At 44.4% G+C, this 22,982-nt stretch overlaps 1 protein-coding gene and 1 long non-coding RNA gene across 2 annotated transcripts; both read left to right on the top strand.

Annotated features, from left to right (window-relative positions):
* The first annotated feature begins 120 nt into the window (after window positions 1-120).
* AASDHPPT (aminoadipate-semialdehyde dehydrogenase-phosphopantetheinyl transferase) lies at window positions 121-22,092 on the top strand. The gene is made up of 6 exons (XM_044257729.1): window positions 121-354; window positions 2,654-2,879; window positions 14,253-14,374; window positions 15,254-15,415; window positions 18,371-18,442; window positions 20,106-22,092. Exons 1-6 carry the CDS (start codon window positions 172-174, stop codon window positions 20,268-20,270), a joined length of 930 nt encoding a protein of 309 aa, XP_044113664.1. The 5' UTR covers window positions 121-171; the 3' UTR covers window positions 20,271-22,092.
* On the top strand, window positions 8,850-9,472 carry LOC122912239. The gene is made up of 2 exons (XR_006385578.1): window positions 8,850-8,894; window positions 9,118-9,472. It is a non-coding gene; the product is annotated as an uncharacterized LOC122912239 (long non-coding RNA).
* Window positions 22,093-22,982: the final 890 nt, after the last annotated feature.

The following is a 22,982-nucleotide window of genomic DNA, read 5'->3' as shown; positions in this document are numbered from 1 at the left end:
TCCTGGAGACGGCGGCTGGGCCGGGGAAACCTGCGCTCCCGGTGGGCGGGGCGTCGTGCGCGTCGCCGTCCGCACCGCCCCCTCCGCCGCGACGCCGGGAAGAAGGGGGCGGGGCCACGCCAGCGTCCGCGCCATCAGAGCCGGGCTAGCGGCGAGGTCCTTTCTCGGTGCATGGTCTCGCCCGCGCCGCGGTCCCGCTTGGTGCCGGCCATGGAGGGCGTGCGCTGGGCGTTTTCGTGCGGCACCTGGCTGCCGAGCCGCGCGGAGTGGCTGCTGGCCGTGCGGTCGATCCAGCCCGAGGAGAAGGAGCGCATCGGCCAGTTCGTCTTTGCCCGGGACGCTAAGGCGGCCATGGTACTACTCGGGTCTGGGGCGCGGAGGGCCCTTTGTGTGTCGGGGCGGGCTGGCGGCCGTGCGGCCCGTCCCGCGGGCAGCGTGTCTGCGGGCCACGCCGCGCGACCCCGCGACGGCACGGACAGGCCCCGGCACGCCGCGACGGGGGCTCGGGGTCGCGGGAGGAGGCCCGGTCCGGCCTTCCCCTCCCGGAGAAGCCGGCCCGGCGGGCGGACGCCCCTCGGGCTTCCCTCCCCGACTGCGTCGCTCGGGGAACGCCGTTGTAAATGAGGTGTTGCTTGTGGTTAGGCCTTTCCAAGCAACAAAGGGAAAGTTGGGTTTCAGAATTACCTCGGCCGCAGGGTGCAGTTTGAAGTCGCCTCTGGTGATCGTCGCTTCCAAGACCGCCATTGCTCGAAAGTGCCCCGGATAGAAACACCTTTTCGTTTGGGCTGTGGACTAATTGATAGTGTTTTGAAGGCAGAGTGGTGAATTTCTTTTAACTTTCTTATAGTTTGTAAGAAATTGTGTAATTCATAATGTCGTGCAGATTTTGAAAGTCAAGGTTAGACTGCTAGAATGGAAGGGGAGACATCTGGAAAAGCATTTTATAAATTATTACAGACTTATTTCCTGCTCTTGGGCATTTTTGTATGATTTGAGTAGTTTGTTTTCTCATAATTCATGGAAGTGGGACAGTGGAAGGGGTGTATGTGAAACAAGTCATGCATCGCTAATTACTGAAGCTGAGTGGTGGGTATATGGGATCTAGAAGTACCTGGACATATGTACAGAGATGTAGGTAGAATAGGTCTGTTCACTGGGAAATTTTTCATAATAGCTAAACTAGAGCCAGCCTACAAATCCAGTAATAGCACAGGAGTCCATCAAGAGGAGTATCTTGATATTGTGAAATATTAGACTACACCTAAAAGGCAGAGCGGACTCATAGGTACCAGTTTCCACCCTGGAGGCTGGCCTGGGATGCCGCCCACCTAGCAGCCCCCTGTGCCCTTCCTTAGAAAGGCCAGCGGCTGACACCAGGGCCCGGCCCCCGGACGTGGCCCTTGCAAGGCAGACACACAGTCACCCCCTTATACAGATGAGAACACTGAGGCTCAGCGTCACATTAACCTGTGGCCCTTGGTGTCTGGCACAAATGCCTGGAAGTAAAGGAGCCTCGGCAACGGCCAGGAGGAGGGAAGCGCAGCCCCCTCCATCAGCTGCTCCCCGTGCCCGCCATGCTGGGGGACCCCTGGCACGGGCGCCCCCCACACAGCCCAGGCAGCTCCTCTGGCCCCGAAACCCTTCGGACGAAGACGGAAGATGGGATGGAATGGGGTCGCACACGTGACACCGAGCTGCCAGTCTAGGGGCGCACCGAGGGGTTGTGGACAGGTGCGCAAGGGAAGGCGCCCGGCACGGTCATCACGGCAGACCTCAGGGCGACCAAACCTGACGTCCTCCAGGCCTCCAGTTCAGAAGGGTTCCTCACGGCCTGTGAAGATCCACGGCACACACAGACCGTTCCGACGGCCCTGCAGAGCTGCAGCGCTCTATTCATGTCGTGAAAGCGGTTCTGGAGACACGGGAGGGAAAACACCAACGTTACAGGGATGGCAGGGGTAGAAGGAGCCATTAAAAATAAATAAATAAATAAATAAATAAATAATCTCCAACACTTGCAAGTTATAAAGCTTAGGCCTGGTGGCAGTACTCCTTATAGTAGGATCTCAAATATGTATCTACATTAAAAAAAAAAAAGAAGCATATCTAAATGAAAAGGTATATAGATACTTAGAAGAACAGAAAGATGCAGAATTGTTAACATTGGTTATTTCTTGAGGGGAGGGAATTGCTAAAGAGGGACTTTAACTTTTTCTTCTATTTTCTCTTTTTTTTTTTTTTTTAAGATTTTATTTATTTATTTGACAGAGAGAGAGAGAGATGACAGGGAGGCAGAGAAGCAGGCAGAGGAGGAAGCAGGTTCCCTGCTGAGCAGAGAGCCAGATGCAGGACTCTATTCCAGGACCCTGGGATCATGACCTGAGCTGAAGACTGAGGCTTAACCAACTGAGCCACCCAGGTGTCCCTGAAGACTGAGGCTTTAACCCACTGGGCCACCCAGGCGCCCCTCTTCTACTTTCTTAAGCATTGCTAAAATCTTAGTACAGCAAGTTTAATACTTAATATACTTTTAAACACTTAAAAACGAATTTATTTTAGAAACCACAAAAATAGATTTTGTATGTTACAGGCAGGGTATCTGAGTCTTTAGTAGACTTCTCAATACATACCACATGTTTTACTTCCTTAACAGGCTGGTCGTCTGATGATAAGGAAATTAGTTGCAGAGAAATTGAATATCCCTTGGAATAATATTCGTTTGCAAAGAACTGCAAAGGGAAAACCAGTTCTTGCAAAAGACTCCTTGAATCCCTATCCCAACTTCAACTTTAATGTCTCTCATCAAGGAGACTATGCGGTGCTCGCTGCTGAACCTGAGCTACAAGTTGGAATCGATGTAATGAAGACCAGTTTTCCAGGTAATGTTGCATTTTTGCGGTGCTAAGTGTCTTGTTTTCTCAGTTCTTATCTGTTCTGAAATCTCAGGCCAGGAGGTGGATTACAGTTACTAAAGCTTAGGGAAAATGTGCTCAGTACTCAACGGTGGTGTATCTGAGAGAGCATGAATCTGAAAAGGGTGTGTTTCCCTTTTTCTGTGAACATCAACAGACTTCTGTGTAAAGGCAAGATTCCCCATTACTGGGGATGCACGTAATGCTTTGCCTGGAGGCAAAGTGAAAATATGAGGGTTTTTGGATTATACCTCCGCTTGTTAAATAAGACTAAATTTGAAACTGTTTTCCAAGATGGTCAAATTTTTTTAAAGAGCAGTTTTTAAATAGCTGTTTGTCTTTGATTTAAATAACAGATGTTAAACCGAATTCATCAATTTTCAAGAGCATTCCATTCAGAAAATTTAATAATTATATTGTAAGAACTTTGTTTCACTCAAGTGTTCTCCAGAATTCACCAGGAAGTTGTTGTTTTGCTTAAAAAAAAACTCAATGGTGAAGTATATTCTAGCCCTTGGGTAGAGATTTGTGTTATATCTAAATACAGTTCAGTGCATCCCATTTACTACATTAGTGAAAACAAAGAGCAAGCAGTTAGTAAAATATTTAAGGTGCCTGTATTTTGCTTTAGAAATTCATAATTGGCGGTAGGAACTTTTCACATTGACTGTGGGGTTGGTGTACCCAGACTGTATTAGCAGAGCACAGGTTCTCTTCACCGCTCTGTGATTTTCAGCGTCGCTCACTTTGAGTGAGCGCTTCCTCTCTGCCAGCGCATTGTACCCGGTGCTCTATGAAAAGTGTCCGATTTCATGGTTTCAGGCGCCCCCCCCCACCCCTGTGAATGCGTTAGTACTGTTGGCAGGAGGTAAGGAGCAGGCGAAGAGAACCAGCATCTTCCTAACTTCGGAGTGTGGCTTCCACGTCTTGGCACTGTCTCTGCACAGAATCTTCCATTACCCTTAGTCTGGAAGATTTGTGTTAGCTTCACCCCACCCCTGTTTCTGCAGAAATGACCATGGACTGGTTGGCTGTTACCTCAGTCTCACTCTAAGGCTCTGTGAACCCTCTGTTGTAGCTAGATTCTTTAGTGACAGGCTCTCGTAAGAGACATTTCCTTCATGCCAGTAACCTGTCTCAGCTCCCGACGATTTGTCAGGATACGCGATTGTCACTCGTGGTCCTTACAAGCCGCACGAGAGCAAGAACTGTGAGCTCCTTCTGAGGTTGGTGGCCACCCACGTCTCCGCCCCGACGTTGTGTAGTGGTCACAGTGCCCGCTAAGTATTTTGTCAGACGGATGCCACCGTGCCCTGTGCTGCCCCACTGGGGCTTCAGAGGACCAGGTGACTCTCCTCTCTCACTGTTGCGGTCAGTGTATTTACTCGCGTTCTCCCACCACTTCCTTTCTTCCTGACCTGCTCGTGGGCCTCTCCGTGAGAGCTCGGTTCTTAACTTTGCTCAGGAAGCTCTCTCATAGGAATGGGGGCTCGACCCAGAAATCCCTGGGTAAGCATCAAGGCATTTTTTTAACCCCCTTAATATTGTTTACTACATTTCATATGAATATGCACATGGTTTTCTCTGGAGAGGATCGGCTTTTCAGCAGGATTATAGCTAATAAGGGGCCCCTGGGCGGCTCAGTCAGGGAAGCGTCTGCCTTTGGCTCAGGTCATGATCCTGGGGTCCTAGGATCAATCCCCACGTCGGGCTTCTTGCTCAGTGGGGCGTCTGCTTCTCCCTCTCCCTCTGCTTGCTTGTGCTTGTGTTCTCTCTCTCGCAAATAAATAAGATCTTTAAGAAAAGAAATAAAGAAATAAAAGGCAGCTTACTCAGAAAAGGTGAGCATGGGAACAAGCACGTATGCTTTCATAGCTTTCTTTTCTTTTCTGATTCCAAAAATCAGAAATCATCTGAGAGGCCACTGGTCCATACAGTGCAGTCAGCACAATTACAGTGACCACTGGCTCATCAGGTTAATATCTGCCTTGAAATTAGGCCTGTGAGACAGAATTTATTACCAGTTGGCTTCATGAACAGTGTTGGCTTATGGTTGGTACTGGATAAACAAGTAATTGCTAATTGAAACTTCTAATCATTGGTAATGTAATTGAGCAAAAATTGAAAACTCGGTTTCCTGTTTATTGTATTTTATTAGAGCCCCCCCCAAACTTATTTTGACTGATTTTATTTGGCTGGTCTCAGTGTCCAGACCTTTTACTTTCTTTGCTTCATTGCCAAAGACCTGTTGATACATCTCACATGAGGAAGAGATCTTTTCCATTTGTCCCTAGTGTTGTGATCGTGTCCCTCATTTCTGAAGTATGAGTGCACACGGTTTCATCACGCGGGGGAGTACACACTGTTCTACTTTGCTGGCTTTCATTAGAATTGCTCTGCGTACCTGAGTCCGTGAGGTGAGCTGCTGAGTGATGGAGGATACAGCTTCATACCCTGTGTCGGACATCATTATTAGATCGTCCGCTCTCAAGATGGAGTCGGCCTTTGGTGCATCAAGGGTACCTTGAAAGACTCAGTTCTGTGTTGTCCTTCATTCTCCTGTCCCCGCGAGTGGCATGTAGGGACTTGCAGAGTCTTGCCTTCCAGCGGAAGCAGGTGCTTGCCCTTGCTCTCTGGTCCCCTCCACGGCTGCTGTGGGATGACTGATGGATCTGGGTGCTCTGGGCCTCTTCCAGCCAGGTGTTCACAGTTGGGGACATTGTTGCACCTGCCACTTGATTCTCTCCTTAATGGAGACAAGAGCCTTACACCAAAGTAGCTCGTGCATGGTTTGCACTCAAGAAATGACTATCCAGAGAAGAGGGATTAGAAGATATTGGGGCCCCTGCTGGAAGGAAGGTGCCAGTGCAGTGCCTTTCTAACCCCGGTGGGGAAGGACTTCTGTAGGTCATCATTATAGCTTGCTACCCCCAATTGGGAAATTGGTTTTTGCTTTTTTTTTTTTGCTTCATTTTCTAATTTTTATCCAGCATTAAAGGCTTTTATAAGTATAAAAGAAAAGATAGTTTTATGAATTGTTTAATTTTGTTGTCATGTTTAAGGCAGGATAAAATAAATATAATATAAAAATTATGATTTAAATCTGGGAAAAACAAAAATCAATTTTTTTCTCCATGATTTTTGAGACCTGAAGGGTGAGACAGAGCGAGTACCTCTTTAGAAAAGATTCTCTGACCCTCTGTGGCCCTTCTGATTTGTGATTGTAGCTTAGTTACTGGAACGTTGTTTTCCCACACCGGAGGTCAGGAACCACTACTGGCTTGTCTTCGCTGTCGCAGACCTGGGACTTACCCAAGTGTGTGGCACAGAGCAGGTGCTCCGTGAATATTTACTGCATGTACAGAGGGTCGGGGTTCTAGGTTTTACCGACTGTGTTTGTTGAAGAATAAAAAAATGAGTACACAGCCACGACAGAAAATGTTACTCATCTGAGATTCTAGCTGGAATATAAACTGAATTACAATCACAAGTAGTTCTTCTTTGGGTCTTAATCCTCAACATCCATGGATCTACCCCAGCTGCTTCTCTTCTTCACCCCCCGCTTTCTCGGGTTCAGCTTTCATCGGTATTGCTCGTACAGTTTATTCCTCTGTCGTTTCCACGTAGACTAGTCTCTCTTTGCCTGGACCTGTGTTTTGCCGGATATGCTTAAAGCGTTTTTCTTAAGCTTGGAGACACAGCCTGCAGGCACCTTCAGTAAGTCACTCTTCCTTTTGTTCTCTGACCTCCTTACAGGAGAACCAGGTCTTCCCCTGCAGGGAGCTTTCCCCCTGCCTGGATACAGGACAGGTCTTCGCTATGCAGAGGATTTGATGGGGTGTGTAGTGTGGAGCTAGTGTTTACTGAGCATTTCTTCTTTGTGACACTGTGTTAGAGCCTCTTAAATGTTTTCTTCATCTGCTTAAGCCTAGGATGTAAGTACTCCTTTTACTGTATACAAAAGAGTAAGACGGGTGCCAGAGGGGCTCAGTTGGCTCAGTTTGTGATCTCAGGGTCATGAATTCCTCCCCAACATCTGACTCTGCACTTGGTGTGGAGTCCGCTTGATATTCTCTCTCCCTTTCCCTTCTTTCCCCCTTTTTGTGTGTGCGCTTGCACCTTCTCTCTCTAGCTATCTCTCTCTCTCTCAAATAAATATATTAAAAAAAAAAAAAGAATAGATTAAGACACTGGCCCAAGGTGATGGCTCAAAAATAGAAGATCATGGCTTTGTAGCCACAAATACAGAGCCCACATATCGAGCCACTGATTCTCACTACTACATTTTGTTGATTGCTGTGTAAGGACTTGTCAGCACAAAAGTGTATGAAAAATTCTGTGAACTGAGTTAAATGAATTTAACGTTTTTATGGAGGTACTGATTCCTTTTTTTTTTTTTTTTTGAGATTTTATTTATTTGACAGAGATCACAAGTAGGCAGAGAGAGATGGAGAAGGAGGCTCCCCACTAAGCAGAGAGCCTGATGAGGGGCTCGATCCCAGGACCCTGAGATCATGACCTGAGCCAAAGGCAGAGGCTCAACCCACTGAGCCACCCTGGTTTCCCTGGAGGTACTGATGTCTTAAGAGGATGAGAAATACAGTGAGAGGGACTGGCTTTACCATTCTCTGCAGCTGCGTTAGGCATTATAAACAAAAGCGAGGTATCAGCAGAAGAATAGTCAGCTAAGAGCGTTAAGAGTTATTTACATAGAGTAGTTCAGTAGTTAAAGATCATTTATTAAATGGTACATTACTCTGATAACAAGAGTGATCAATAGTCAATAGCTTATTGACTTTGAATTTTTTGTGTGTAAACTACATATCCATACTTTCTAATCGTTATATAAAAGATTTTTATATATTATGGATATTAACAGTCTAGTGACCAAATTTGTTGGATTTTTCCCATTCTATATTTATCTTTTAAACTTATATTTTTGGCCATATGAGTTTTTTTTTTTTTTTTAATTAAATGCATCTCTCTTGATAAGTTCTGAATTGTCTTGTTTGGAAAAAATAATTGATGAAAGATTTACTCTACTTATAGAATCTACTAGAATTTGTTCTAAAATTATTTGTACATTTAAATCTTTCGTTCCTCTAGAATTTGTGTGTGTATTGTGTTTCACATTCTAAGGGCTTAACAGTTTTGCCACCAGCAGTGCTGGGTAGATCAGGGCCTAAACCTGGGAAGGGCTGATGTTACTAAGAACCTTCTTCAGAAACGCTCACTCTAAGGTGGTTGTGCCCATCGCCGCTGTGGCGTGTATGGAGTGGTGCTTCTGATACGGGTCGGGATGCTGCTTGCACGTCAGACGCGGTGACAGCCACCCCGCACCCGCCGGCACAGAACTTCTGAGAGCGCAGGCGGCTTCTGTGCGTGCGCACTGCTTGGGGGCGTGGCCGACGTGCTGACGTGGGGACGCTGTAGCGGACGCCCTCGCAGGGCGGCGGGGAGAGACGCTGCGCGCTCGCTGTTTGTAGTGCGGCGCCGTCAGACCCGGTCTCGCGCTGCGGAGCGCCAGGAGAGCTAGCTTCTCCTAATGGTCTCGAGTCCAGGGACGAGTCCGCTTCATCAGACGTCCGGAGGACGGCTTCCTGTCAGGCTCCCAAAGGCCGGAAGGAGCCACGAGGTCCGCGGAAGGCCGGTTTCAGTCAGTCTTCTCTGTCAGGAATGCGGGACTGCGTTGTGGCACCCTTGGTGGACGGAGGTTCATATGGCTGTGGTGTAAAATGCTTGGACGTCTCGGTGGGAGAAGCGCTCGGGCCTCCCTCAGTGAAGGGACGGGCTGGGGACGGAGGAGCCCCACACGACACACGACACCCGGCTGTGGGAGCGGCCGCAGCGAGGGCAGGGCAGAGCTTCGGCGTCCTTGTGCTCAAGGGTTGCCGGCACGTCCCTCGCGTATTCCTCCGTCTCCGCGACTCCCCGCCCGAAGCTTCAGAGACCCCCGAGACGTCCGTGCGTACCAGCCAGGAGGTGCGGAGGCCCGTGGGGACGTTGGGCGCGGGCGCGGCGCTTAGTCCCAGGAGCGCAGCGGTGCGGTTGCGCGTGACATACGGGGGCCGGGGGCACGGGTGTCGGTTGCCAGGGTCCCTGGCGGAGGACGGCGAAGTCCTGTGTCTGCCACCACAGAACTCCGTGTGTTCCGAGAGCCGCGAGTCAGCGTGTTAACCGGGCCGTGCTCCCTCTCTTGTTCCAGAGAAGAATCCATCGTCACCCCGTCCTGGTCCCCCGGCAGTCCCCGCCGTTCCTTGGCTTGTAGCTCCATCACTGGTTTTACCTTCATCTTCGCGCGGCCTTCTCTCCTGCGTCCTCTGCCTCAGCGTTTCCCTCAGAAAGACGGCAGTCGGTAGACACGGGGCCCACCCTCACGCGGTGTGACTTCTTCTTGGCTTGATAACATTTGCACCGTGTGCACGGAAGGGTCCATTTCCTAGGTTCTGGGTGGGCATGAGTTGGGGGAGACACTGTTCAACCCAGCACAGTCCATCTTCTGCCTCCCCCTTCCCCAGTTTCTGTCTTTCCCACATACAAAATAAAGTCATCCTATCCCAGCTTTTCCAGATCTTAGACTATTCCATCCGACTCCCAAGATTCTTCTGAGCATCGTCAACTCAGAAAGTTCCAGACGTCATCATCTGATCTAAGTCAGGTAGAGGTGAGGTGGGTATGCTCCCTGGTGGGGCAGAACTCCTTTAAACAGACCATCTCATCCTGTGACTCGGTGGTGGAACAGGTGTAGGGTAGCCTTTCCCACTTCAAAGGGGAGAAGTTGGAAAATAAAAGGGAGGCATGGGTTCCAAGCAAGTGTGCAACCCAGCAGGACAAATGAGCTAAAGTTTCAAGGTGTACAACTAGTCCCTGGGGTCTCTTATGATCCGTGTTCTGGTCCCTGGGGTGGTCTCACCCTCCTTCCCCTCCACCTTGCCTTCAGGATCCTTGAAAGCGCATTTATAGGGGCGCCTGGGTGGCTCAGTGGGTTAAGCCTCTGCCTTCCACTCAAGTCATGATCTCAGGGTCTTGGGATCGAGTCCTGCATCGGGCTCTCTGCTCACTGGGGAGCCTGCTTTCCCTTCTCTTTCTCTGCCTGCTGCTCTGCCTACTTGTTCGGTCTGTCTGTCTCTCTCTCTCTCTCTGTCAAATAAATAAAATTTAAAAAAAAAAAAGATTCTCTAAAAGAAAGCACATTTACAGCCACAGAATCCTGTCCTGGCTCTGCAGGCCTGTTTCCTATGTGTGTGTTGACACGTGTGTGTTGAAAAAAGTGTTCACAGAAACACGGAGAGCAGCCAGGGTTCAGGGCTGTGGACAGGGAGGGCCTCAGCCCAGGTAGCTGCCTTTTGGTCCAGTGTTTCTGCCCTATAGCACATCTGGGAAGGGCCCCCAGAGCTCCATTGTCTGGAAGCTGGGAGAGGCTTTGCCCTTGAGCTTGTGAAACCCAGTAGGAGTCGCTCCTGCAGTTTGCTTTATTCTGGGTTTGTGTCTGGATAAATTCCCAAACAGGTAAGCTTGTAAATCACACATCATTGTGTACATACTAACTCAGATTTTAGAAATCTGTCCCCTCCCATGGAAGCGAGAATGTATGTAATCCAGAAAATGACACTACTGGAATTTCTAATATGACCTACTATCAAAAACTAAATGTTGTTTTTCCTACGCACACAGTTGGACTTTGCTCAGCTCCTGCCCTCCCCCGCCCCAATAAACGATCCCTTTTCTTAAGGAAGAAAGGTGAACTTCACCTGAGATGCTGGTCCAGATACACATTAGTGACCTTGTTTGGGGGACAGATTTTTTTTTTTTTTTAAAGATTTTATTTATTTATTTGACAGAGAGAAATTACAAGTAGATGGAGAGGCAGGCAGAGAGAGAGAGAGGGAAGCAGGCTCCCTGCTGAGCAGAGAGCCCGATGCGGGACTCGATCCCAGGACCCTGAGATCATGACCTGAGCCGAAGGCAGCGGCTCAACCCACTGAGCCACCCAGGCGCCCCTGGGGGACAGATTAATGTCGGTTGTGGCACTAATAGGATTTTTTTCCATAGGCTGGCAACAGCAGCTGGAGGCACTTAATGTAAATTACTTGGTTGTAGGTTGTTACTGTATGTTTAATTGTTCAATGAACTTCCCGGTTGCTTTGTAGTCTTGAGTAGTTGGTCATTGTGGAACGGTGAATATCTAATACTGCTTTTCCTGAAGTTTAAGCTACAAGGGCGGGGGGATCTGGTTTCTGTAAACTTGGTTAATCTAGAACAATGTTAGTTTTTGAGTCATTTTATCTTTATATGTAAATTCTTAAATATCCGGTATGATTAAGTCGAAGATTGTATTAGGAAGATTTGCCAGATTATATGGCTGATAGTTGTGTGGCCTTCAGATAGTCTGAGGGACAGGTGTGTTGTTCTGGTATTTCATACTGTTTTTTGTTTTTTTCCTTTAAATTCCAGTTTCCTAGACTGACTGTTCCCCACTATGTGTTTCCACCACAGTGCCACACCGTGGCGCTGTCGTGCTTTGGCTGAATATTTACAAAATCCTCTTTTCCTGTTGCTCTCAAATCTCTTATTTCGTGGAATGGATAAAATGCTCTCAAAAGTATATGAAAACACACTCATTGGATACTTTTTTAGCTGTACATAATCAGTTTGTGATTGCTTTCAGTGATTGTGCTAGATTGCTTTTTATGTTAATCAGTTTGTTTTTTATTAGCATGCATATTTAAGTCTTGTTTCTTTCATGATTGCCCCATCTTATTTAGTTAAAAAAATCAGAAGGCTTTTTGAAGGTTATGAAAAAACCAGCAAACAAAATGACAGTATAGTTGACAACAGGCATGTATTTTTAAATATGGCTTTTTGGGTAGTGTTCCATTAAAACTACAGTTCTACTCAAAATATGCAATGCAATGCTGTCTCCTAAATCCAAGGTAGCTTTTCCCCATTGTTATTGCTCTGTGCCAGGATCTGTTAAAGAGGTAACAGTTGATGATTTATGTAGATAACAACACTTCCAGCATTTAAAATACCAGTTTTTCTCTTGTCACTTTTGCAAGCCTGCTGTCTTAAGCGTGTTCTTTCTCAAGCCAGTATGTACTAGTTCTCTTTGCTTTTTAACAACACCGTGTTTATTCAGGGGCTTAAAGAAGGTGTTGAAGAGTAAGGGGTCCATGGCCTGAAGAAGAATCCCCTTCCCTGGGACTTCCAGATCAGTTTACTATTTCGGTGCTGTTACATGAAATGACTTTATAGCTTTGCTGGGTTAATTTTAGGAAATAGCAGTCTTTTAACATTATGAATAGATACCGACAGTAAATATTAGTTGAATTCATAAAATGTGTTCAAAGGTATTCTTCTTGAGAAGAATAGAGTGCCAGGGAGTAGACAGATGAATTAAATGAGTCTGATGAACTTGAAAATAAATGAGTGTTTGTCTTGATTTGTAAAGGACCACATATCACTCATTGTAAGGTAGGTCATCAGAAATATTTCCTGGCTTAACAAGAAGAGACTGTTGACTGTTGAAGTGGGAATGGTAGGCGAATCATAAACAGTCATGTGGAAGAATTGGCTTTTATGGGGTTCTACCCTTGACAGAGCTTTGGGAATGGTAGATGGTTACTGCAGGAGAAACTGTAAGCCCCCTGTGGAGGTGAGCGCGGGTCTGTTCTGCTCGTTGGCATGTCCCTGGCATCTAGCACTGGGATGTTTGCAGGGGAAAGGATCGTCATAGGAGCCCAGCTATTGAATCCTTATGGGGTGAGTTAGCAATGAAATGCCAGGGAAAGGTTCAGCAGGGGGATTTGACATCTTTTTTCCCTAGACAAGTTTCTAATGGCCTTAAAGAGTATAGTGGCGGCTGTCACTTCAAGAGTGTGGTCAGGGGCGCCTGGGTGGCTCAGTGGGTTAAAGCCTCTGCCTTCGGCTCGGGTCATGATCCCAGGGTCCTGGGATTGAGCCCCACATCGGGCTCTCTGCTCCATGGAGAGCCTGTTTCCTCCTCTCTCTGCCTGCCTCTCTGCCTACTTGTGATCTCTGTCAAATAAATAAATAAAATCTTAAGGAAAAAAAAAAAGTGGTGGTCAGCCAGTTGGGCACGCAGATTTTAGAGCTGGGTATTCTGGAAATGGAAATTGGAGTTACAGTAGATAAACTGTGTTATCACAATCTACGGAGGGACTGCCTTGACAGTGGAGGAGGTGGTATTTCTGCAAAATATGTAGTCTTGAAGGAAGGACATAGGGCAGTAGTGCATTGGGAAGTAAACAAATAATGGCTAAGTTCATTTATTCATACAGTAGACATTTGTGATTCATCTCCCTAGGGCCAGGCTCTCTGATGGGCCAGTTGGGCTGTCGGTGTGTGAGGCCAGGAACCAGGATAGACATTTGTAACCATTAGGTCTCTACATGTCTGTGTAATGTTTATATGTAATCTGCATATTTGTACAGTAAGGAAATGAACGATGATAGAAACATCCTGCTTAGGGGTAAAGGTAGACAAACTACATAGTCATATTTTGGGAAAGTATAATACAAAGGGCACATGTTGTATTTTTAATTTGCATCTTAGCACTTAATTCTGAGAATCAGATTCTCTGAGTTCTTCTATTATTCCTGTTGAGAATGTTCTGTAAAGAGGCACTAGGACTGGGTCTCAGTTTCTTTTTTTTTCTTTTAAATGCACTTATTTCACAGGAGCATCCCTGAAAAGACAGAAATTAAAATCTTTTTCTTTTGGAGATGTCAAATTAGGAAACCTGTTGAAAGAGCACTATTTTGAAGGAAATGAGCTTATGTTAATTTTGCAAAGTGGTGACTTAAGAGTAATAACAAAGATCTTCAGCTTTTTCTTGGTTCTTAAAAACTTCTAATAAGGAAATTGCTTTTTTTTCCCCCTGTTCTGTAGCAAAGTAAAAAATGTAAACCCTAGAGAGTATCTCTTTTAAGAGTGTTTTTTGTGGATTTCTGATACTTTACCACATATAGGAAATTTCCTCCTAGTTACTTAGAATTTATAGCTCATTTGGCTGCTAAATTGTATCAGATTTTCAGAAGGCACCTATTCATATAACCATATGTGTTTTTTTTCCCCTTAATTATTTAATATTCCACAGAATTTCACCATTTCTTTTAAACTATGCTTCCGTTTATGGGCTAACCCCTGCTGGTCACGGAATCTTATTTTAATTCCCACCTTTGATTTGCTGACATTTTGTTTAGGATTATTGTGATTATATTCAAAAGTGAGGTTGACCTGTAGCTTTCTCTTTGTGCTCTTTGACGGTTTTGGTTAACAGAATAGCTATTTTTAATTTTATATTTCCTCAATTGGCAGGTCGTGGTTCAATTCCGGAATTCTTTCATATTATGAAAAGAAAGTTCACCAACAAAGAATGGGAAACGATCAGAAGCTTTAAGGATGAATGGACTCAACTTGACATGTTTTACAGGAACTGGGTATAATTTCTTTCTAATTGTGAGAATAAAAGCCTAGGGTGATCCATTAGCCTCACTAAAAACAGAAGCAAAAGTCCTTTAGTTACCCAGTAGTTCTTAGAGTGTTTGGAATAAATGGGTGACTACTTGGAAACTTCATGATTTTTATGCATCATTGCTATAATCATATTTAAGAAAATTGAATATATATTCAATTCTCAGAAGGTACCTGCTCTAAAGTTAAAACAAGACCTTTTATCACTGTTTAATATTAAATATTAAATTCTAAATAATATTTAATGTTTTTGTTTTCAAAGGAGCTCATACATATGAGGCCTTACTTAACAAGCACTAATGTAATATTTGCTACATGCCAGGAGACATATTATTTAACAAATACTAATGTAATATGCTCTAATGTAACATATGTTCTTCACGTGGTAGTTCATTTAATTGTCATGACAGTGCTGTGAGGAAGGTACCATTAGTATCTCCTGTTACATGTGACAGAATGGAGGCATCAAGAGATTAAATGACCTTAAGATCACACATCTGGTTTGTCTCTTTGCTACTGTAAGTGTAAAAATAGTAATTTTTTTTTTTCTGAGATTTTATTAGAGAGAGAGTGAGTGAGAGAGAGTATGAGCCAGGTGGTGGGGGGTGTAGGGGAGCGGACAGAGAAGCAAACTCCCCGCTGACTGTGAACCTGGGACTCCAGATCATGACCTAAGCCAGAAGCAGATGCTCAGCCAACTGAGCCACCTAGGCACCTCCCAAAATAGTAATAATTTACAGCCCTAATGTAGCATAGAGTTAAAACTCCAGTTGCGTTGGGCCTGTAAAGTTTATGAAAAATGTTGCTTGCTGAATGTTCTAATAGAAAATATCTCTGTATTTTAGGCACTCAAGGAAAGCTTCATAAAGGCCATTGGTGTTGGACTAGGCTTTGAATTGCAACGGCTTGAATTCGATATATCCCCATTAAATCTGGATATTGGCCAAGTTTATAAGGAAACACGTTTGTTCCTGGATGGGGAAGAAGAAAAAGAATGGGCATTTGAAGTAAGAAATTTATCACACTAGCTCTAACTATAAGATTCTCCATAGTGTGTGCATGTCTACGAGATGAGTTTGGGGTCTGGTCATTGAAATGAGACACAGCTGGAATCCACTACTGGTGCTCTGAGTGGGGTGAGGGAAGCTGTGAGAGCCTACGGATTTTAGGCTGATACTCGAAAGGTCAGTCACAGGAAGTTCAGTAAAATGGGAAGGGAAATCCCATGATGAGGGGATTTGAGAGAGAGAGTCCAGGTTAGACGACCACGATCATGTGGCCGTAATTAGTTGAGTTAAAGATTTTGGTCTCTTTCTATATTTGGTCTCTCACTAGCAATTCTTGGTCATTAGAGGGAGGAACCCAACACAAACTCATTTAAGCCAGAAATGCAGTATTATGGCCTGTTGGAGGGATTCACTTTATGGGGCTTCAGAAATAACTAGAATTCAGGACTAGAAAAACTCAGATATTTTTTTCTTTTACCTTTTTCCTTTCTATATGACCTGGCTCATTTTATTATAGACCAAAAATGCTAGCTTGGACATACTCAAGAATCCATTATTTATTGTAACAAATACAAAGGACTTTCACTTAAATATTGTATTCCATACCTGGAAGAATAATCCTCTAGAAAAATGGAATCTTAGGTCAAGAGGGATGTCCTCTTTTGTAGGCTCTCAGTTTCCATAGAAGGTTACCACCAAAAAGTTACAAATGATGAGATTAGGTTGAAAAAAAAATCTTTGCATTGAAAGGAAAGTGCTTAAAGAATTAGAAGTATTAATATTTAGGACAGATACATTTTCAGCTTTGCCATTTGAAAAAAATTACAAAATTTGAATTTTTAAGTTCCAGCTTAAACTTTTGTCTTTGTTTAAAAATGGGCTACGTTATAAAGAAAATAACATGCACTCTCAACTGCAGATGATTGATCTTTGTAATCTTTACACTAAACTATCTCCTAAAAAGATAAAATGTTCTTGCTCCCTTTTGGTTTGTTGGAGATTATAGGGAAGTTCTGATATTCACAGTAATTTTATGGATAAAATTTGTAAGCTTAGGGGGGCGCCTGGGTGGCTCAGTGGGTTAAGCCGCTGCCTTCGGCTTAGGTCATGATCTCAGGGTCCTGGGATCGAGTCCTGCATCAGGCTCTCTGCTCAGCAGGGAGCCTGCGTCCCTCTCTCTCTCTCTCTGCCTGCCTCTCTGTCTACTTGTGATCTCTGTGTGTCAAATAAATAAATAAAATCTTTTAAAAAAAAATTTGTAAGCTTAGGAGAAAGTCTTGAAAATTTGGAGAGTCTTCAGAAGTTAAATCTTAAATTCAGGAGCACTGAATGAGCTTGGTTTAAGTAGGTACCTAAGTTGCTGGTTTCCTTTTTTTTGTTTTATCTGATATTTCTTGTATGTCGTCTTTGATAGAAAGGACATAGGAGCAAAGTTCTCCCCTCACAGAGCTGCTGTTGCAGCGTCCCGCTGAGTGTGGGTGTACTGTGATTGAGTCACTCATTGTCATGCGGTCTCTTCGTGTTTGTTGTGTCGTGTTTCATATTTACATGGCGCTTATGAGGTCTCATTAGGTAGGAGGAAGCTGTATTTAGAAATCCACGTCACTGAGTTGTGGCTTCTGGCGAGATGTATAGGTGGGTCGAGCTAGGCATCCTGGTGTTCTAGTGGGCGGACGGAAGGCGGACTGGTGGTTGTCCACGATTCCTTCTGATAGTCCCCTCAGGTGCAGACACCGCAGAGCTCTTACAAGTGGTCAGTGGTTTTGTAAAAGTGATTACAGCTGAAGTGTGCCTGCATTAGGAAGTGCACGTGTCCGTGTATTCACAGTGAGGAAGGGAAGGCAGTGCATCAGTGAGGGCAGTTGTGTCTATAATTACAAATATTGTGAGCTTGCTTTTCGTTAAAGGGAAAACACCTTTGTTCAGTCTTCTGACAAATTTTTTCTTCTTTTAAACATACCTGTCTCTTACTCAATCTCATTTATTTTTTGCTAATTTGGGTACCTTAAGGTGTGAAGATACGAAGAAGATACTATTTCTGACTATTAGTTTCCTATTTCAGACTGGTACCTTATGGAAGAATCCCTTAGGAAGTGACTTTTCATTGGAAACTTTAATAGTTGGGGTGGTTTTATATATAATTTATATTATATTATTATACGTATATAATAAATATTATTTATATTGAGGTAACTGCAATATCTTTATAAACTATTAGAAACTATTAAAACATCCAAACTATTACCTCAATATCTGTCCTATTCTAAGCCCCATCCCCATGTTTCAGACCTAGCAGAGGGCAGAAAACTGCGTGTTCTTTCAGGCTTACCTGTGAGTTCCCACGGGCTGTACTCCATAGTTCACGAAATGGTTACAAACCAGGGTTGTGGTCTGAGTTTTTTACGTGAGCGCTTGAAATATGTCCAGAATAAACACCAGTGATGGCCGAGGACTGTCTCGATGGGCCGCCAGATAGGGCACTCCGTCTAGTTCGTTTTCTGGTTGAAAAAGCATAATCAGACCAAAGAAAAATGAGCAATGCTCTGTTAATAAAGGAGGGACAGTTCTCCTTTACTGGGGCCTATATTTTAGGCCCTAAATGGGCCTATATTTTAAAATGCTGTCATAAAAGACACAAGGGCTAGCAAGACAGGACAACTGAAAGCAGACTTTGACCCTCGATGGGCTCTGCTGCTAGAAGGTGGGAATGCTGGAAGGGACATTCCTGGATTCAGTCACAAACATTGCAGTACAGGTGGTAGATTCAACTCCTCTCTCAATGTAAATTTCCTGAAGCTGTTAACTCATGTGGTTACAGGTGACATCGTAAATGGGTCAGAGGAGGCAGGTGCCTATGTATACAGAGAGAGAGGGAAAGGAGATTGAAAAATAAAGACCAAACAACATCGGAGTTTGCATATTTAGTGATGTTATTAACTACTTTTTATTTTTCAGGAAAGCAAAATAGATGAGCACCATTTTGTTGCCGTGGCTCTTAGGAAACCGGATGGATCCAGACATCAGGATGTAAGATTTTAAGATTTCTCTTACTTTTTTCTAAAAAGCATGAATCAGTGTGGACTTATTCTTTATTGATGGAAACAGTCATCTGGTTTCTATCATGTTAGAGGTGTCTGTTTAAGATTATGGATTTAGAAGTGTTTTTTCATTATCAAATCCTTAATATCATCTCGGAATTCACAGAAATTTTTAAAGAGCGTATTACCTGTTTCTTCATATTCAAGAATACTACAAAGGAGAAATTTTGTTAAATTTTGTCCTCCTACTTCTATTTCCATAGAAACTCCAGATAGCCCGTCTTAGTCCCCTTAGCAGTGGTTTATTTCCGGGTGCCCTGGGGCTGTGTGGAATAGGAAGGTACCAGCTGAGGGGTGCTGAGTAATGGCATTATCTGGCAGGTTGAGCCCCCTTCCTTTTTTATAGCGATCTCCTGAATTATTCCCAGAGTTACAGGCTCACACACATGGGGGCCGTGTGTCATGTTGGAGCAGAATATGGGGCTCTGTTCTTCCCATCACAGTCTGCGGTTGCTTGCTTCTGCTGTTAATTGTTACATGAGAAAATGAGACAGAAAGACCCTCCAGTCAAGGACCCTTGACCTCCACATACAGAGTTGTGATTCTGCGGAAATGATGTGTTAAAGAATCCTGGTAGTGTTAGAAGAATTGGAGCCGTGTGCATGTCCCTGTTTTTAGGGAACCCGCATGAGGAACCATAGCGGGACTGGAATAATAGCTCTGCACACAGACCCTGCCTCTGATCGTTAGCCAAGGATTTAAAGTCTTTATAACTTAGTTACAGGGGACATTAAGTTAGTTACACACGGACGTTACCTGAAGCTGTTCTGGCCCAGGTTACCCGTCCCTGTGGGTAAGTCTCAGCTTTATGCTGCAGAGCACTCTAGGCTGTCTCTCAAGGACAAGCATGCTGTTAGGAAGACCCGGCTTCTAGACCCAAGTCTGCCATGTTAACCTGGGTGAGCTTGCATAGTGCTGGATCTTCCTGAGCCTCAGTTTACCCATCTGTAAATTTGGGATAACAGTGCCGTCAGCTTAGCTGTGAGACAAATCATGCAAAATTGTACTGGGCTTTGTTAATGTACAGTATGAAATCCACGTCTTCCCTCAGAGAGGAGATGAGATGGTAAAGAAGGTCTCCACTGGGTTAGTTGTGAACGGGGGCTCTCTCTGAGAACCTGAAACCGAGTTCACACTGAGTGCTGAATAAATGTTTTCCTTAAAGGTGCTGTGTGTTGATGGGAACTTTATCAGGTCTGCCCTCAGGAGAGGTCTCAGAAGTTTGTATTATGGCCCACCTCTTCAGAAAAACCTCGCTGCATATTAAAAGTGACATATTTTGGGGATCCTTTTAACTCATCTCTTAGAATTTTTGGATGTGTGGCTCAGAAAGCTACATTTGAAACAAATAGCACAGGTTATGAACCAAGAAAGTTCAAGGGCCAGGTTATTTGTTAACTTTTCTTAACTTATTATGTTGGCAACACTGACATGAGGGATGATTGCAATTATCTAGAAATCCTGTTCTGTTATAACTTAATATTACTGACCTGTAATAATTTGGTCTTACTTCTCTTTTTCCTAATCATGAAGTTGATCGTAAGGTGAACATGCGGTAAAACAATGAGGTAATCTATTCTTTTCCCTTATAGGTTCCATCTCAGGATGATTCTAAACCAACTCAGAGGCAGTTCACTATTCTCACCTTTAATGATTTAATATCATCTGCTGTTCCTATGACCCCTGAAGATCCTTCATTTTGGGACTGTTTTTGCTTCACAGAAGAAATTCCAATACGAAATGGTACAAAGTCATGATAGGATTCCCTGAGTAACAAAGGAAAATGAAAACTGTTTGTAATCTTCTGTATTCACTTAAAAAAATAAATGCCTGATAGTATCAAATTTTATTTCAAAAACCAGTTTTTAAAAAAAAAAACAAAAAAAGTTTTCCTATTAGAAACAGCAGGCTGTCAGTTGAGGATAGCTCACTAGAATATGTGTGTGTGTCCCCGCCCCCCCCCCCCCATCGCACTGGGTTGATGCAAGGAGTAGAAAAGGTATCAGAATCCTGAAGTGGTAAGTGCTCATTGTAGAAAAGAATAGAAAATGCAAATATGCGGAGGAAACATTTAAACTCTTAATCTTTCAGCCATCATGAATCCATATTAGTACACTTTTTTTCTTTAGTAGAAACATAGTGTTGCGTTATCTTTTTATTGTCTTAACTGCTCATCTGGTCGTTGCCGTGCGTTTGTGGCATAACCGACAGGCGCTAAAGGCTTCTGCCATATAGTAAATAACAGCCAGGATGTTTTTGACCAGAGGTAACAATGTCCGGCTGTAATGAACCTCAGTAGCCTGGGACATTTCTCTTCTGACCTCACATACAGGGCACAGGTGCCCTTCAGGACACCTGGTTTGCCTGAGCCTGTTTGCCGGGTTTGCCTTCAGCTTCTCTCCCTCATTGTAAGAGCCGCTCTTGTAACTTTCAGCTTCACATTCATAGACTTGCATCTGACCAGCAGTGAGGGCCGGGTCTCCTCTCACATCTCATTTCTGTCTGTGAAGAGGACTCCCCCAGCCCCGCGTCTCCCCTCAGTTCCTGCTGACTCAGGTCCCTGAGAAAGCTGTTCTCCAGCAGTATCTGCCTCTGTGGGAAGTGGACTCTGGGTAAGGAGGAGACCGAGGCGCGGTAGGGGGTATGGCTGGGGCGGGGGTTGGGGGGTGTCCATCCCATTGCCTGAGGCCTAAGTGGGGTGCGCCACGGTGCACAGATTCCTTGCCCCGGGTTGGGCGTTCTGATTGCAGTTTTTACGATGGGCATTGGTGCAGTGGTTGTCCTCGCAACCGTGTTATGAGGTGTACGTGCTTATTTCTGTCCTTAAGAAAAATTCTGCAAGTTGGTTCCTAAGGCTTGAGCGCTCTTAGAGCTTTGATAAGTAATGCCAGATTTCTCCCGGAAGGCCCTGTGATTTCCACGTCCATAGTGTATCAGGTGTGTGACCAGCCCTTCACCCCCAGCTACGTTTTCCCTGCTCAGCTATAGATAGGAGCCCTTTTTTAATTTAATCTTTGCCAATATAAGTGGGAAATGGTATCTTATTTTTTTAATTTGTATTTCTTTAATCATAAATGAGATTGATACATCAGTGTTGTTATTGGCTGTTTTTATTCCTTTTTTATGAGCCATTTGTTCATTGTCTTTGCGTCTTTTAAAATCTAGCAAATAGAATTTGTGGGAACAATATGTAAGATGCCAAGACCGTCCTGTCGACGACAGACTTTTTTCTGGCCGTAGTGCATGTCTTGGGGAGTGCAAGTCTTGTTACTGTTAAATATCAATAAGTGAAATGACATCATTATTTCTGTTACTAAAATTAAAAATTGTGTGTCAATTGTATAAAATTAGGTACTTTGCTCAGTAAAAAAAAAAAAAAAAAAAAAAGGAATGTTTTGTAATTTTTTTAAAATTTTATTAAGCATGCCCAAATATCCCAAGCTTAGTAAATAATGTGTTTTTAAAAGACCACATAGCCTCTGGAGTGGGAAACAGTGTTGTCCCTAGCATGAATGTAATGGTGAAGTGAAAACCTGTCATCTGTCTTGTTATGACAATAAAGCAGTTACCTTTCCTGAATTTTTATGAGCCAGGCACTGTGCTAGATCTCATGTTTTTGTTTTTCTGTTTCTTGAAGTTACACAGTTTACAGAGTCAAATGGATCTATTGATTTGTTCTTCTGAATGAAAAATACTACCCCCTTGACCTCATTCCCCACCTTCCTACCCGCCTCCCAGAGCAGGCTCTTTTTGTCACCATGCCTGTATCTTCCAATAATGTGTTTCTTTTGCTTTTACTTGAATTCTCAACTGGAGGCACAAATTCCTAGTGTCAGGTTTGCTCCTCTGCTCCCAGTCCACTAGGGGCTCCCTCCCTGCTCCCCTTTGCCCCAGCGGAACTAGGTTGTAATTTTGCGCTCACGCTATTAGACTGACTTAGAAGATGATGTAACACTGTGTACGGCGGAGTGGTGGGGTGTTCCTCTCACCCCATACCGCATTTTTAGTTCCCTGAGTTAACAGTTGACTTTGTTTGCGTAGGTTCCTACAAGCTTACTGCTGATGTGACCACAAACTCTGCTAGATACAGGGACTTGTCAATACTATCGGTTTCATCTATTTTCTGAAAGAAATTGTTTCTGGGGCGATGTGTTTTGTCCAGTCTGGACTTGGTCACTTCTGTGGCTGCTATAGCCATCATCCTGAAATTGCCTCTCCCCTCCATTGGATTCCCAGATTTCCCATGTCCTCTGTCTCCTGTCTTAGCATATCCTCAAGTAGCTTCCTAAGAACAACGGGGACATGGGAGATAACATTTCGAGACTTTATACAAGGAAGGTCAGTCTCCTTAGTGGTAAGAGACTTAGCTGCTGCCGACACAGACGCTCTGTTCCCCTCACCACAAAAGCCCAGTATTTGGTCCTGCTAGTTGTTGAATCCTCTGCTGCGCTGGACCACAGTGCTGTTGA

Source organism: Neovison vison, chromosome 7 (assembly GCF_020171115.1).
Source record: "Neovison vison isolate M4711 chromosome 7, ASM_NN_V1, whole genome shotgun sequence".
In the NCBI taxonomy this organism is placed as follows: Eukaryota; Metazoa; Chordata; class Mammalia; order Carnivora; family Mustelidae; genus Neogale; species Neogale vison.
This window is presented reverse-complemented; position numbering and strand designations above follow the sequence as displayed.